We start from the raw sequence: 17,507 nt of genomic DNA on the forward strand, positions 1-17,507 counted from the left end.
ATAAAAGAGTGGCTGATTTGTGAATGCCACATCACAACAACTCATTATTTGTACTCTTGAATTGCCTTGAACTAGTACCCCATAGGTGCATTTGCTAAAAAGTATGACTGTTTCCTTTCAAAGCTTGAAAGCTCAGCTCAGTAGAAAGCATGGCCCTTTTGGTGTTTGTCCAGTATAACTGCTGTTGCAAAGAGTGTTTTTTTTACCAGACTGGATCAGTTCATTTGGAATTTTTCTTTAACTTTTGAAGGTGGAAATGCAAAGAATTGTGTCTAATGTTCAAAAAAAACATCACTGAGCAAGGGCAAAGGTTATAAATGATCTTTATTATAATCCTTGGAACAGCGTTCAGTATACAGAACTTGCATTTTTTGAGTTGAGAAACTGTTGACTAAACTGTAAAGGATGAACAAATAATTTCAGACCAAAAGAAAGAAAAGAAAAAGTTGTGTTAACAGCCATCTGTTTCTTTACTATAGCTCAGTCAGACAATAGTGGCTTTCTGTAGGGATTACCTGCATATTATTGGACATGCATGATAGAGTGCACTGAAGTCAAGTGGCTGATTATGACAAAAGGGTGAAACTGTGAAGAAAAAAATTGAATAAAATTTCCCTCATTAGCTGCTTTCAGCACCAGCACCTCCAGAGCCTGTTACAGTTCACATATTGGGATGTACTTTTAAATAAGAGAATCTCCTTTAGAGCCAAATCATAACAGTCCAGAGATCTTTTCTGATCTAAAAGGGGAACAGATGTGGAAAACAAATGTGAAAGAACATGACAACTCTGAAATCAAAAATCCAAACAGGGTCAGCTTATCGCTGACAAGTGCCCCCTCTATGTTCCAGAGTTTGCAGCAAATAAAGGATGATTTGTTTAATCTTTGGTACCACAGGCTTTTAGACCTCAGCCCAAGACTTTCAGACTTAGCTCTGTTTATTATCCCTGCTAAGTCTGGAGCTGTTTCTTTCCAGCAACTGGTGTGTTGTCTTTCATCGTCTACCAGCTCATGGCTTTTGATGTAATCCGAGCAAGGTTGAAAACAACATATGTGCTCCTGTGTGACTTTTATATTTCCATGTGAACCAATAATCTCAACAGGGTCTAGAATCAGAGTGGCTTTAGTTTATCCAGCACCCATCTGCAGTACAATTTCATCTTTACAATGTTTCCCTCTGTCCCTCCAGTTAATCCTGTAGATGTTCAAATAAATCAACAAATCAACATGTGCAGAAACTACAAAAAAGAAGCAACAAAAACACAACTAAAACAAAAAAGACACAAATAACGAGTCACATTGTCGTTTCATGATATGAATCTCATAGATACCTTTGGATGGTTATTGCACATAATAAAACTGTGAGGAACAAAAGGATTCAAATCAAGTTCTTAATATAACACATATAAAGTGACCACTGCAACAGTAGTGGGAGGTATAACAGTAAAACATCACAATGTGGACTATTGCTATTTATGACACAATTCAAACATCTGCAGCTGCACCTTTCTCTCTCTGGAGCAGATCAGTAAATACTAATCTCTGTCTGACAGATTCTATATAAAAGGCATGAATCAGGACTCGAGGGGATTTGGATTTTTCAGAATGGAAGTGTTTTGGTTTCCGTTTTTATTACAGTCTGAGCTGTACTGAGCAATTATGTTAGAGCAGCCTTCATTAAGTGTAAGAGAAACAGTCCATGTGGACAGATAAAGGAGGCAAAACATTCTCAGTGGTATGAGAATGATGATGTTCACAGATTAAGAATTTATTTGCATCAAAGTGCAGTTAATGATCCTTTTCAGATTAAATATTTCTACTTAAGCAAAGAATTTGCATGTTGCAATGGGCCAATCAGTGTTTGGATTCCTTAAATGCCTGTTCCACCTCACAAATGCATTAAAAAACAAATGTTTTAAACTTGTTTTCTTCTCCTCTTGAGGGAGAGGGGTCTGGCTGCAGACCGTACATTTCTGATGATCACTCTTACATACTGTTCATCCGAGACACCGCATATCATAGAAAGGACTGCCATAATCGGCCAGTACACTTTATTTCCAGTGTTAGATTTTTTATTTTTTTTTTAATTCAGCTTCATTCATAAAAAGTCTATCAGTTATACTCATGAAATAACCACATTACAAACACATCAGACTAAGACATATTTCATAAATGAAACAGAGAAAAAGGTCAGAGGTCTAATCCTTGATTTCATATGTATAGACCTGTATTTCACATCAACAGTGGCTCGCTTTAGCTTCGTTAGCTTTAACTAAAGCTAACATAGCTACACTTGCTACATAATTAATATCACTACACAAGCAATGTAGCTAAGTTAGCTTTAGCAAACATAGATAAAACTAGCACAGCTATGTAGATAGTGCATCTATGTTGCTTACATAGCTGCTTTGTGAGCTTAGCTTTAGCTACATACCTTCATTAACTATGTTGTACATAGCTAAGATATTTTGGCGATGTGAGCTCATCTTAGCTACACAGATAACTTGGACACGTAGCTTACATGGCTGCTTGGTGAGCTTAGCTTTAGCTACATTAGCTAAGTACCTTCATTAGCTACATAGCTACGCTGCACATACCTAAGATAGCTTTAGCGATATGAGCTCAACTTAGCTACGCAGATAATGTAGACACCTGGCTTACATAGCTGCCTTGTAATCTTAGCTTTAGCTCCATTGCACAGCTAACAGAGCAATGTAAGCTATGCTGACTGTGTTCAGAGTGTTTTCATGAAGGTTTCAGTCAGCAGACTGTTTACTTAGCATCATTAAATGTTTTGCAGGTCAGGTTTTTGACTTTTAACTTTTAACAAAAGTTTAATTAGATTCTATTTCTGAAGATTTAGTGTGTATTTCTGTCCATTGATCTACCGTGTCTTAGATGCGCAGTGGTGGGCCATTAGACATGAAGGGCTGCAGCCAATCTACAGAGGAAAGATTGAATTTTTATGTTTAACAAATTTGCATCATGAAGTTGCCTTTTTTGCTAACTTAGTTCCTGCTAATTGCAGGTAAATAAAGAAAACCTGTTTCTTATTCAGGCACAACTGCAGAAGTCAGCAGTAGGAAAGCTGCAGTGTAACTTAAATTCAACTGTGTAACCGAGACACAAAAACACATGAACAGGCACCACTCAGGGGAATATTTTGGTTGTTTGTAACATAAATGGCATGGAGAAAGGTCACCTTGGCTAGAGGTTTGAATAATTGAAAATAGGCTTCTGTTCCTACAGACATATACGGTGCTGTTCCATATGTGGTACTGGCTCAGCTCTGCTAAGATCTACTTGGTTTTCATACCAATCACTTTGTTTTCCAAAACACTATATTCTTCGATAGTAGAGATGTAATGGTATCATTAATATCAAGGTATTGCAGTGACAGAATTGCCTCTGTGTCGTTCGTGGAAATGTGATGATTTCAAACAGTAGGTCTTCAGGACTAAAAGTGTAGTATTTTTAGTGGAGCAGAATGAAGGGAAGAGGGAACTACAGTTTCCATTGGCGCTTATATACCCATTATTCTTTGCGCTCCAGTCACTGGCATGATCTAACAGCGCTACTATGACATCTCTATTTGATAGTAACCCCTCAACCTTGGCATGGTCATTCTAGTGTGGCTGCACGAAACTACCATGATGTCTGACACAACAACAGAGGATATGTGTCCTCATCCTCTAGATTTTTGTCACAGAAAGGAGACAGATTTTGTTTCAGAGATGGTTTCAAGCAGCAAGACAAAAAAACTAGGGCTGTCAACTATCAAATATCTTAATTGCAACTAGTCTCAGACATTCTCCAGTTAAATGTGATTTATGTTCTCTTTTTGTTACATTTTGAAATTCCATTTCCATTATTCTGTTATTTTCAGTTTGGATTTTTTACCATCTTAAAGACCCTGTAAAGTGAAATCCAAAATCTTTGTCTTAACACACTGGATATGATGGAATACGGTTGCTGTAAACATGTGAAAACACTGAGATCTACATGTGATTTCGGATTTAGACCGTTAAAAACTTAAATTTGGGCGGGGCAAATATGTGGACTTGTGATGTCACGAGCCAACAGTGGGGATTGACCCCGCCCCTCTAACACTACAATATAAAATCACAGAGCAGTTCATCTCAGTACAGTCTGTTGTTAGCTGATGTCACTGCCTTTATTGAAAGTTAACAGTCAGTTAAATGCTGTTATTTGTTCATTGTGAGGTAGATTTGCCAAATCTATCAGCCACAGTGGCCTATGGCTCATTTAAAGTATCATCACAGAGATTTGAGCCAGAAAACAAACTTTGCCTCTTCTCTGGCACAGAGCCAAGCCGCTGCACTCTGTTCATAAGATAAACAAAAGGTCAGGGGGCAGGCTAATGGCATGAGTGCTTTTCTCCATTCAGATTGTAGCATTTATTAAATTTGAGAGGATTTCTCCTGAGTGGGCGTGGCTTCAGCTCATTCAACAGACACGCCCATACCATCCTGGAGCAGATTTTACTGCCTCATTTTTCATGATTTTGAAGCTTAATTCAATAAACTTGGAGATGTTTTTTCATAACACAGTGACTTGTCATACAACAAACCCAAATACAGATTTATTTTCACTTTACAGGGTCTTAAAGCTGAGGTTAATTGACTTCTTGTCAGGGTACAGGACTGTTTTAATTTTGAAAGCCAAACCTAACCCTGAACTCAACCACAGAAAAAGGAATTTGTTATAGATTGAAAAGAAAATATGGGAACACTAAAAAGGTGAATATTTGATAACACAAGGTGCAGATGACTTTTGAATTATCCACTGACAGGCATTACAGAGCAGCAGTGGTCTTATTTTACATCACTGTGGCTGCAGGGAGACACTGCAGGGGCTTAACTAAAGTGTATTGAGAGAGACAATAAAGCATGCAATAAATGCGGTTTAACAAAGTGAATGTACTAATCACATTTTAGTAGTGGCACAGCTCACTTGGAACTTCCGCAGCGGTGACAGCGATAAAGCAAAGTACCAGGTATGGTCCTTAATGGAGATTTTAAAAGACATGTAGAGTCAAGACAAGTCATGCCAGCACCACTTAGTGGAAAAGCTCCAATACTGTCATAAGGTGATGAAAGATGATGATTGCTGACTAGTTTGGAGATTAGTAAACAGAGATCTGCATTGTGATTTCTCAGCTACACTTGAATACATTTGGTTGAATGTCTATCCTTGCCCTCCTCTTTGCCACCTCATTCCTGATTCCTTCATTTTTATCTACACATCTGACACGCTTTTCGAAAATGTTCAGCAGAAAGCAGAGGTTTCCCATCTCCTCAAACATGGCAGGATACATACATTTGCATGAGGAAATAAAACCGCTATGCTTTACCCTGAAATGTAGTATTTCAGTAATTTCATTCCATAAGTGAACATGCAACATTCAGTTGCTGTTTTCCCATTATACTCTCAAGCAGCACTTATCACATAGATATATAAAAATAAAATTAAATACAAATAAATTAAAAAAGAATAAACAGACATTGAAAGTGCAAATGTACATTTGTTTACGGCATGACATATTCACTGTACAATCATTGATTATATACTCACATTATTTTATGCATTATAATAAGGATTACTAAGTAGCATAGTCTGAGTAAGAAATATTTCATAGCAAGTCTATTTGAAAATATTTGCATTGCCCTGTGACAAGGAGAGGCTCTTCTTAACATTGTCAGGGTGTGTATGTGTTTATGTGTATGTACTGTATATGCACTTATGTGTGTGCAGAATGTAGGTTGCAATAAGGTGTACTGTCTGTGCAAACAATAAAGCCGAGGAAACTGAAATCATTCTAGATCAGAGGCACAAAAACTGCCCAGCCTGCAATTCAAGTATCTAGCATTGTTTTGGACAACACACATCGGTCAGACATCAGCAAAGCAGAAGGAAAGAGGGAGAGAGAGGAGGGATATTTCCTTTTTGCAGCTCAGAGAGGAGGCAGCGAAAGAGTGGAAACGAGCAGTTCAAAGAAACGGGTCTAAAGAGAGACAAACACTTTTTTACCCATACAATAGACTATTGCACTTCACCTAAAACACCTCTCTCTTGTTGACCCGGTAAGAAGACAGCCCTCTATATCAGGCTGGGAACAGCAGTCATGCTTGTTTTCACATTTTGCTCCGAAACGACTGAATGCTTCACAAGTTTAGGTAGAAACAAAGTTGTTTATCCAGGAGCATTAAGGAAAACTAGGCCTTTTTATGAGTAAACTCTTGCCAGTCTTTATAGGACATTCTGCTTGACTGAACCTTTAACAAACATTTTATCCATGCCCATCCATCAGTAGTAGGGCAGAAGACTGACAAAAGCAATCTGCACTACAGAAGGAAAGCATGGACAGTCATTCCCTGGCAGTCGGTTTGTTTTATGGTTTTCCAGAAAGAAAACACATCGTGTTCAGCTTCTTGGTCAGGATTCCTGATGGTATGATCCTTCTGTAAAGCAAGAAGCTTTACAAATATTCTCTGCTGTTGAAAGGATCCACTTCCTTTAAGAAAAGTGGAAATCTTGCCCATGGGGCATCTTGATGGATGGATTACTTTTAAGGGATTGCACTGAGAAGCTTCCAGTCATGGCACACTCCTGCACCAGGATGGTTTAAATGGCTCCTCCAATACCTGGATGCTTTAGCTCATGATTCATGTGGCACTTTCATCACCAAACAAGTTCAACTCCAGATTTCTCAGTCTGAAAAAACATGCTTTCGGTAATTTTTTGGATATTCTGTGCATGTACGGTGCAGATACACATATTTTTGGAGGGTAATGGAAATCTGAAAAATACTTCCTCCTGGCAGACCAACAATGAGCATGGGCAGACAAACAATCCACAGTCTGGACTTTCCTTCGTCTTGTATAACAAACCATTTCAGAGATGATATCATACTGTACAGTTTGGGTAATGTTGCAGCACATCTTTGTGACTTGTGTTTGTCTTTGTACATGTATATGAAGTAAAGACAAAGAAAGAGACTATATGATTGCTTCAATCTCACACTGCCAGGATATGTGCAAGCGTTCAAGTCCATTCGTGGTTGCTTCTGGTCATCTTAACGCTCCGACTTGACTTTGTAACGCAGAACCAGATAAGTAGCCAGTCTGAGGATCAGGAAGAAAACCCCCAGCACCATGAAGTCTACATACAGCTTAGCATCCTCCACATCCAGCAGCTGCAGGACCTCCTCTGGCTTTTGAAACTTACACGCCAGACCTGGACACTCCAACTCTGACCGGTTCATCCCATAGATGGAGAGTATCACCCCTTCAAAGCCATACCTGAAAGCAAGCATATTTTATTCACTGCAAAACCCTATGAAACCGGTTATCTAAAAGGAAATGCTTCAAAAAGGTTCCCTAAAGCTACATTACATCAGAAAGTTACAAAGAGTTATTGAACCCTCATTGAAACGTGAACTGCATAAAATAATTAAAAGTACCTGACATAGGAGACATAGGAGCTCCACTGAAGGTATTTGGGAATGGTGTCAAAATTGACAAAGAAGCCAGAGAAGAGGAGCACAGGTATGGCTGTGACTGGACCCACAAAGGTTGCAACCTGAAGACAAAACCAGCAGAGTTCAATAATTGACAGTTGACTGGGTTAAAAGAGGAAGGAAGCTTGTGATAGCTTGATTATAGTATTTATTTGGTTTTTAATCTAGTTATGTTTTTAATCTAGTTATGTTATCTAGTTTTGTAGTTTAGTTACAAGGCCTACTATAAACTTTTCAAGCTGAGATTTGGGGGTGTGATGCTAATAACAGCAAACAGGAAGCTGACGATGTAAATAAGGCCCCATCCACACAGAGATGAATTCAGGGGTATACGCAATTTTTTTTTTTTGTAGTATCAGCGTTTCATCCACACAGGAACAGTGTTTTGGGAGGCCGTAAAAGCTACTTTTTGAAACCGGGTCCCGGAGTGAACAAATCTGTAAACACTTACTGTTTCATCTCTGTGTGAACAGCCAGCCATATCTTTCTTGAAGCGATTACGTCACACATAGTGTAACCTGCTTACGCCGCATGCGCATGTCGAAAACCAAAACAACAATGGCGGCTTACAGGGCTGTGTTTGTGCTGCAGAAGCTATTGAGCTTATTATGGCTTTTACAGCAAAAGCAGATGCTCCTTTACCACCACGGTGAACAACATACACCAGATGTTCTTAAATCCAACACAGAGAAAAACCAGGAGGGCTACTAGGAGGAGGTTTGTGGCAGATTTCTGTAATCTTCTCTCTTTTGGTGCATTTCTGTGGCAGCAAACCAGTGCTATGTAGAGGCTTGGCATATGTAATACAGGGTTTTCAGTGGTTCCGTGCTTACACGGACATTTCCTGAAACAATCCTGCTACCTGAGGGCACCATCGGGCAGGAGGGAGGACTGATACAACCCTAGTAATGCTCTGTCCTTGCATATTACCAGGGGCATGAGAAATTAATCTTTAAAAGGAAAAAGCAAACCCCACACCTTTAGGGTGGAGTAAAGGGTGGATGTAGTGGGTAAGCATGGCCTAGGACAGTGATTCTCAACCATTTTTTCCCTGCAACTTATATCTGAGAAAATCCAAAACCCTCATCAAACCCACAGGAGTGAAAAATGTATAGATTTTTGTCAAAAATTTGAGTTTTGATCTTAGTTAATATACGGCAATCTAATTTTAACAATGTCATTCTCAAGACAAATTCTTGGAACAACTTTTTTTTATATGTAAATGTGCAAAAGTACTTCAAGAGCTGTGCAAACTTCCTCTCACTGACATATTTCTGCCCAGGATACAGAAATACTTACATATTTTCTTGATTGAAGTTTTATAAACTTACTGTATTAAACATGATATTTTTCAATATAAACAAGCAATGTTTTCAGCATACATACATTTTACTTACTGGATAAATACCTGTACATAATGTTCATGCTTTCACACCATTTTGATGTAGTTACTTGTCACTTGATCTAGATTTATGTAGCTTCCCTTAGACTAACTGGTGCCAATTTATTGAAGTTTTTTGGATTTATTTTGGATACAGGAGAAACATGTTGCAAACATGATTATTGTCAAAAACATGCAGAACCATAGCCACATACATTTGCAAGTCAGTATTAACACGTGCTCTTAAAATTACATATCATAAGATTATTTAATTCATATAATGCAGATTTAGTCTGTTATCACAGTAAATGCAATGTTCATACCTGCAGAGATGTGGATGCAGCCCCTATGAGCAGGCCGAGGGATTGAGCTACCAGTGCTGTGGATGTGGACAAGGCCATAAAGAGGAGGTAACGACCTGCTTCTGGAGGCTGCTCAGTCATCCAGTACACTATACTACAGTACATGATGGGGCAGATCACCTGGAAAACAGAACTTACACTTTAACATACTGTATGAATGAGCAACAATGGTTGTTTGCTTGATAATTCAAACTTTACCTGGAACGGTACATCAGCCATGGTTTTGGCCAGGTAATAGGCCTTCAGGCTGTACCAGTAGTTGAGATGTTCTCTTATAAACACAGACATCTCCAGGGGAACTGTGGAACAATAGCAGTGTTAAAATACTTTCCACTTCAACCAGGAAAACCACACAATCAGTGTTTCAAATGTGTTGTTGCACTCACAGGTTAGGATGGTGGGCATCAGGGCAGCAAACATGAGGAACAACATGGAGAAAAAGAGGAAGCCAGTGTTGTTGAACACCTTACTGGCATCATTTCCAATTTTGAGATAAAGTAAGCCAATCAGAACTCCGATACACAGATGGGACATCACCCTGAGGTGGGTCAGCACCTGGAAAACACACAAGTCATGAAAACATTAGTCATTATCCATCTAGAAATACTGACAATCCAACTTAACCTGTTTTTATCATATTATTTACTTATCAAACTCTGAATATAAGCAGGAATAACTGATACATTTTTTCCTCACATTTAATTTCAAACATTTACTTTAGCCCACAAACATATTGAGGTTTGCCTTATTTACAACGATGTTGAGACCCCAAAACAGCAGAATAAAAACATTCTGCAAGTGGCAGTTTTACTACAGCTTCAAAGTGTTAGCAGAACAATACACAATATCATCAACGAAAGGTGGAATATTACAGTCTGTTAGAGGAGAAACAATACTGTTAATAAAGAACATAAATAAGACTGGGACCAGAACTGATCCTTGTAGGGAACCTTTTGTCAATGGCAGAAGCTCTGAATATTTCCAACTTTAATGCTCTAAAAGTATTCAGAAAATTCTTGAACCATTCGGGAGTCAAACCTAGTACTGCAGAGTGTATAAAAATATGCGTTACCATGTCCCTGCATATTGTGATGAAGGTTCTCTTGAAGAGGATGCAGAACTGTGTGAATGTACTGGTGGCAAAGCTGTGTTTCTCAAGGGTTCCTGTGTCCTGTAGAGAAACAGAAGCAGATAGTGATGTAACACGTACAGACACAAGAGAACAATTAGCAAAAAGAGAAACAGAGCCTTTCATGTTGAGAATAAATTCTCAACTGCCCCAAGCAGTGACAGAACACAAGTCTTGTACTTGTATTTGTGAGTTAATTATGTGAAAAAAATCATCATAATCATAACTGTCTGAATGTCCCTCACTATAGAGATAGAGCCCCTTTATATCAACAATATTACAATATCAGTGTAGAAAAACCTTGTCTTTCTTTTGAAATAATTTGTGTCTTCACCAAACTCTTAATGAGGAGTAAAAGCAAGGTTATTTAATATTCACTTTTTTAGAGATAGTCTACCATACAACTGTCAGGCATTATAAAGTGAGTCAAACCAGTGGTTTCCAACAGATTTAGCCTCAGGACCACCTCATTAATGAGAAACTGTGACCCCATTTTCCTAAAACATTTCAACCACTCAAATTTATTTAATGAAAAATATTGCAGTCTAGACTTTAGATGGAACAAACTTCATAACTGAGACAAGAGACAGACAAAAAAGCACATCATTATAGAAGTCCCAGGTGGACATAAATGCTTTTTATTCTAATTGGTTCCCGCGTTACATGCACATTTTGGATTTCTAGAGAGATTTCAGGAAATTAACACATCATCATAGGAAAACCAGGTTTGTCATCCCAACATGACAGAATAAATAAGTCAAGATTACCAGAAAACAACCAAAATGCACTCGTCATTACAGTAAAACAGAGTAATATGAAGTAAATGTATGTATGTCTACTTATGGCTTCTGTATCTTAAAGAGACTTTGCCACAGTTTTTCCAAGCTCACATTTGGGACCTGATACTGGGTCCTATATAAATATATATACTCTACATACAGTGCTTAACAAATTTATTAGACCACCTGTCATATTTGTCTCAAAGACCATACAGCATCACGAAGTACTTTAATGCGGACTCTTTCATTTTCAGTCAGCTCTCTACGTTTTACCATTTTGAACAGGAATGAGGAATTTCAAACTGAATTCACCCAAATTTGAGCCGGCTCACTGGGCTTCTCTGAGAAGTCAGAACTTAATCAAGCATAACATTCAACCACTAAAACTAATTTCTCTGTTCAGGAATGCAAGTAAATAACTATAATTTGACATATTAATCAAGAAATAATAATGTGCTTTACTAATTTTTCAGTTTTTTTGTAAATCAGTAAATTTGAAAATTCATGGATAACAACAATAACTATATTTTAGCATTAAAAATATCATTTGGGTTAAACAGCTTCTACATATTGGTGCATTAACCATTGCAGAAATATAAAAAACAATTTTGGTAATTACCAATGCTGTTAATTTAGGGCAGCTGTGGCATAAACCTTACTTTGGTTAGGGTTAGGGTGGTCTAATAAATTTGTTAAGCACTGTATATATATGACAACAGCCTCAATATAAGCCAATATAAGCCAGCCTTCAATATAAATACACCAGCCACTTGATAACATCAAAGACGAAAACTTGGAAAGCGAAAATGCAAATTACCACTACTTTGACATATTGATTTTTTTTCCTTGTGCTCTCCTTTTGCAGTTTTTTTACTGCAAATAATTTTATGGACCCTACACATAAAGGCAGCTTTTAGGGTTTTTTGCTGTCATTTGTGCAGAAATTTCTCACAAATCACCCTGCCACATTCTTTACATTTTTTAAAATTTTCCTCAGACATAGATATTTTTCATCCTTCCCATTTTTGTAATTGCTCTTCTCATCTGTTTACCTTGCAAAGTAGGCAAATCCATCTGGAAAAGTAGGGATAAAAGATATTGTTTTTTTGCCGATACCCAATAAGCAGATTTTTACAGATTTATTTTGTATTTCGGACCTAAAACTTGAGTCGTTTGAACACATTTGAATATACAAGGATGAACAAAGACACAAACTTGAGTACTTAAAACACACTTTGAACTTTAAAGATTGAGAATGAACAAAGAAAAAGACTGGCGTAGGTCTGTTGGTAGAGGCTAAAACTTTCCAAACTTATTGGTACAAATGGCAAAAAATACTGTCAATAAAAGCTGATATTCAAAGACAAAATGTCAGTTTTAAATAGCCTATTGGCAGATATATTTATATCTGCTGATACCGATGTCTGTCCAATAATATCACATATCCCATTTGAAAAGCTCCAGTCAGCAATGTTTGTGAGGAACCAAACACACTTTGGACCAATCAGCATCATTTGTGGAAAACGAAGTGGTAGCTATGGGCGGGGTTAAGTTCTACTGATAGTTGACAGCAATGGCTGCCACCTGTGTGGCCAAGTATGTAGCCAGATATAGCTAAGTATTTATCAGAACACGTTTCTGTCTGAAATAAAGAGCATTTTTGCATGTCTCAAGACCGGCGTTGGTGAGAAACTCTCTTTCTCTGAGTTTCACTGAGAAACTCTGCCGTTCATGTATTATGGTAGTGCCATCATGTGCACATGCCTATTTCTAATGGCAGCTGTTTCCATTTTTAAGATAAAACTCAACACAAAAGGTAATCATACATCCATAAAACCTTAAAGCATGCATGAAAAAGAAAAAGTAGGAAGGCAAAAGCCAGAAAAAAAAAAGATATGGCCAAACATTTTATAAGAAGTGAAAAGACAATAATCTATTTGTCTGTAGTGAAGGTTAGTGAACGAGGCCTACGAAGAGAGAAATAAGAAAAGAGAATGGACAACACAGAAAATCAATAAACAGATAAAAAATTTTAAAGGAGTGGAAAGGCAAACTTGCGGTCTGTAGACGTAAAACTGTAGAGAGCATTTTGCTTGTTTAGATTTACAGTTTTAGCATTTAGCCAATGCTCTTATCAAAAAATAACTCATAATGTTGAGAGAGTGAGAGAGAGGAAGCTGAGACGGGCTGTGGAGACGGATCGATAGAGTGGAGGAAAGGAGGCTTATGGGGAAAATTAGGAGTAACACTGATAGAGTGGAGGTTTTTTTTTTTTATGTAACTCCTTTTTTTCTGGCTGTTATATTTTTGTTTGATAGCTTATTTGAACCACTCGAATTAAGTAAAAAGAGTACTTTTTGTTCAGTGGAAGCAGAAAAATGCTATTTTATTCCATTTAATAAAGAGAGCATGATTCATCTATCAGACAGAAGCTTTTTCGATTCTTTCCGGGGAAAAAAAAGTAATCCATCAGAAGCTGCTAAAGGAAACTGATAAATTCTGATGCAATAACCTGCTACTGAACAGTGCTTTCAGATTAGCAAAAAAGGCATAGCTTTCTGCAGCAGTAAATGTGATATTTTTCCACTATTATATGTGGCTGTCAAAATCCACAGTAGGTGCAAGTTTTGACAGCTCTCTCTTCTGAATTTCACTGAAGTTTAGTGTCAATCACATGTTCATTAGCTCTTTGTTAGATTACTGTTACTCCTTTTCCTACACAGTTCTGTTAAATACTGATTCTGACTTCTAATTATGTATAGCAATGGTTTTCCATCCCTGCACAGATCACTGCTGTTCAGTAGAAAAGCATTACTTAAAAAAAGCAGACAGTTGCTTGGGACGTGGCTCTTATCACAGACTCTGGAGGACTAACTGTTATCATTTCTATCTGCAGAAACAAGTCGATTTGATGTTGATCTGTTTATTGTGGGAGAAGAAAAAGCAGACAAACTGCAGCAAGCAGATAAACGAAGCAGAGCTGCCTGCTATAACGGAGAAATCAAAACTGTACATGGCACATGAGGTAAAAACAACACTAAAGATCGCTGAATGTTCACAATCCGTATCAGTAAAAAAATCAGTTAAAAATAAATAATGGATGTTAGTTTACAGAGTACTTCTGTGGGCGTATGTCTAACTGCAGTGTCCAAAGGACTATTAGTTTAGTGGGAGAAATAAATAATTTTCAACTCAATAAAATGTTTCCAACGTAATATTTTTTCCGATGATAGGTTTCTTGGGTAAGCAGTTGGGCAGTATGCTGGATTTGTATGGTGAGCTGATTGTTATCCCAACAGCTTTTTCATAACACAGCTGCATGTCTTCTGACTAGGAAGAGACGAAGAGAGTCTATCATACCAGCACTGGCTTCTTTTATAGACACAATATGTAGAATTTTTGCACTGAAATATTCATATTTATTTAAAAAGTGAACACTACTATGTTCTACATTTTTCAGTTGAAGTTTTAGAGTATCTCAAATGTTTCCTAAAGTTTTCAGTTACAGAGAAATTCTTTATTTTCAAAACTGTAATGAGTCGTGTCTTGTCATGGAGGCTGCCATCGGCTGCGAGTTCAATGGTCTAAACTCACCCCTGTAACATGGAAACCCCCAACACTGGGCATTTCCAGCAAGCTGAGATCAGCACTGCTCAGCACCACTCAACCACCCCATGGCCTTCATCTCAATATTGCTTCGTTTTAAATTGAGGATGCTGTTTAATAAAAAAAAAGGCCCCTAATAAAGCATATTCACTAAACAGAAAACCAACGTTTTGGTGTTAATCTTAAATTTTTCATAATGAGAGAGAAGTGCATTTCCTGTGTTCACGCTGGAAACAACCCCAGACTAACCTGACACGCTAGATGGTTTTATTTCAGATATCCAGCTGGAAAACCTTCAATACTAAGCGTTTGGGAAAGGGCAGAGGCTTTGAAAAAAAAATCAGAGCGTGATTGGATGAACGTACTGTCTGTCACATCTTTACAGGCCAATCAGAGCAACAAAACACGTGACGTAGACGCGACCGAGGTGCGTGTGTGCAGCTACCTAGCAATAACGCGAACCGTGGCGACTATAGACATGTCAGTACATGACTTTGGATGTTTTTGAAAAAAAAAAAACCTCACTGCTGTTCTTTGCTCTTCTTTTAACAAAGAAATGTCATCAATTTCTGATAAAACTGGCACTTTAGCAGCATCCACGCTAATCTGTTCCACCATAATTGCACCGGCCTCTTGTTGCTGCTTGCTTATGTCACGACTCCGCCACGCCTGAAAGTACTGCCCCTCATCGCTGATTGGTCTTGTCACTTTCTAACCGGGCCCAAATGGTTCAGACGGGAGCTTTGTGAGATGGAGTTGCCAGTGAGAAACACATAAACAGGTGTATTAATCTGCTTTGCAAGGTTAACCCAAGACTGCATGCACAGAATAGAGAGTGGCTTTATTTGCACTATATCCTGAAATGGTTCAGTTTACCTATTGTTCTTAAGAACAATTCTTCAACTATAAATCAACTCCAACACTCTTATAAACTTTTTCCCATAAAAGTCATTATTTTTATACCCGAAGCATTTTAACAAAAAATGTAACGGAACATCGGTGCATGCACACACTCTGCTCGCAGTGCTTGCACGTGCACGCCAACAAGAGCCTGTTTAATTTGATTTTTCGACACCTGGTGGTAATACCATCTTACAACAGTGAAATTTGGGGAGCAGTGTAATTTTGGCAGCTATCTTTAATTTTAGTCTTAGTCTTTGGATGAAATGTCTTTTAGTTTTGTCACATTTTACCCATTTCTACAGTTTTTAGTTTTAGTCTAGCTTTAGTCAACGAAAACCCAAAAACATTTTAGTCTAGTTTGAGTCCATGAAAGTCCTCACATTTTAGTCTTTATTTTTAGTCCAAGCATGTATTCTCTTACCTAAATCTGGTACCAAGTCACGGTAGTGTGTTCTATTCACCCTGCCAAACCCAGGGTCCCTGCTTTCTACAGCTGAGAGGCAGAAGAGCTAGAGCTGCATTGTTTTGTTGACAGATTTACCCACAGTGCAGAAATATCATGGATTTTGAATGTCTGATGAAAACTACATTACATTTTAGTCTAGTTTTAGTCATCTTGATGAAAAATAAACTTACCTTTTGTTAGTTTTAGTCCTCACAGATCTATTTTTGTTAGTCTTAGTCTAGTTTTTGTCATGGAAAAAAAAAGCTGTCGATGAATATTTTTAGTCGACGAAATTAACTCTGCTGGGGGGGGGGGGTATGACGGTATTAAAAGTTAATACTTTCCGATCTAATTTCACATGCAAACAAAATGAAACTCAAGATGTGTCACGTCTAAGTCATATAAATGAAATTTTGCTGCCACACTAAAATGGTGATTACGACATGGAATTAACATCCTGGTGCTGGAATCATACAACCTATTGTTAAGATCATGATCATAAAGATGCTGGACAGAGACAGTGAATGTGCACTACTGTCCCTCTTGTAGAAATAGATTTGATATGCAGTAACTTTCACATAAATAATAAATAAATCGCTTTAAAGTGAGTGACTGTGAGAGCCGTTTGTTCAGAAATCTTCTCCCTCAGTTGCAGTGACGTGAACTCACAGGCTTTTAGAGTGCTTCAGAGCGGGTTTCAAATCATTTTGTTGCAAATCTCTGGTCTGAACTGGGCTTTGAACACTCTTAGATCCAGACTAAAAAACAGGGGATGACAGAGACTTTGTGGTGGCTGCTGGAAAACTGAGGAATAGCTTACACGTGAATACCAGAACTGCCCAGACTATTCAATGTTTTGATGTGAATCTTTTTTTTGTGTGTGTGTGAATTTTTCAAGACCCATCTCTTAATGTTAGTTTTTATATATTACTCTTATTTCTATAGTTTTTATTGTGTTTCATTGTTCTTTTTCCTTGTACTTGCTCTTTTATACTGTGTTTTAAGCCTGTCAGTTTTGGTCATCTGTTTGTTTTAAAAGTGCTATATAAATAAACTTTGATTTGATTTGATCTGATTTGATTTGATGATGTACCACATGTATTAAGGTGCAGTTTAGTGCGTAATTGTTGCTGGTATCACTCACACTGTGACACTGAGAAGGACAGGAGGAGTCACTTTTATCTCTGGAGTTCTTCTTTCCCTCCTCGGAGCACAGACCACCCTGGACTGCCTCAAACAGCACTGGATTCAGATCCCCGTATTCTCCAGACGCCACCTCAATGACTGAGGACAGAGAGTACAAGCTGATAAGGACACAAACGCAGACACAACCTTGCATTCAGTTGTGCTAAAGTAGATTGT

The 17,507-nt window shown here is 37.9% G+C and overlaps 1 protein-coding gene across 1 annotated transcript in view; it reads right to left on the reverse strand.

Annotated features, from left to right (window-relative positions):
* Window positions 1-4,640: 4,640 nt before the first annotated feature.
* Window positions 4,641-17,507, reverse strand: part of abcg4a (ATP-binding cassette, sub-family G (WHITE), member 4a) — a 37,669-nt gene continuing 24,802 nt past the window's right edge. Inside the window, exons 9-15 of the mRNA XM_041801594.1 lie at window positions 17,290-17,429; window positions 10,356-10,454; window positions 9,670-9,838; window positions 9,482-9,582; window positions 9,245-9,403; window positions 7,484-7,602; window positions 4,641-7,322 (exon numbers count right to left, since the gene is read on the reverse strand). Of these exons, the coding sequence (XP_041657528.1) occupies window positions 7,097-7,322; window positions 7,484-7,602; window positions 9,245-9,403; window positions 9,482-9,582; window positions 9,670-9,838; window positions 10,356-10,454; window positions 17,290-17,429 (1,013 nt within the window). The 3' untranslated portion in view covers window positions 4,641-7,096. The remainder of the gene's footprint in view (window positions 7,323-7,483; window positions 7,603-9,244; window positions 9,404-9,481; window positions 9,583-9,669; window positions 9,839-10,355; window positions 10,455-17,289; window positions 17,430-17,507) is intronic.

The sequence above is a fragment of the Cheilinus undulatus genome, linkage group 12, assembly GCF_018320785.1.
Source record: "Cheilinus undulatus linkage group 12, ASM1832078v1, whole genome shotgun sequence".
Classification (NCBI taxonomy): domain Eukaryota; kingdom Metazoa; phylum Chordata; class Actinopteri; order Labriformes; family Labridae; genus Cheilinus; species Cheilinus undulatus.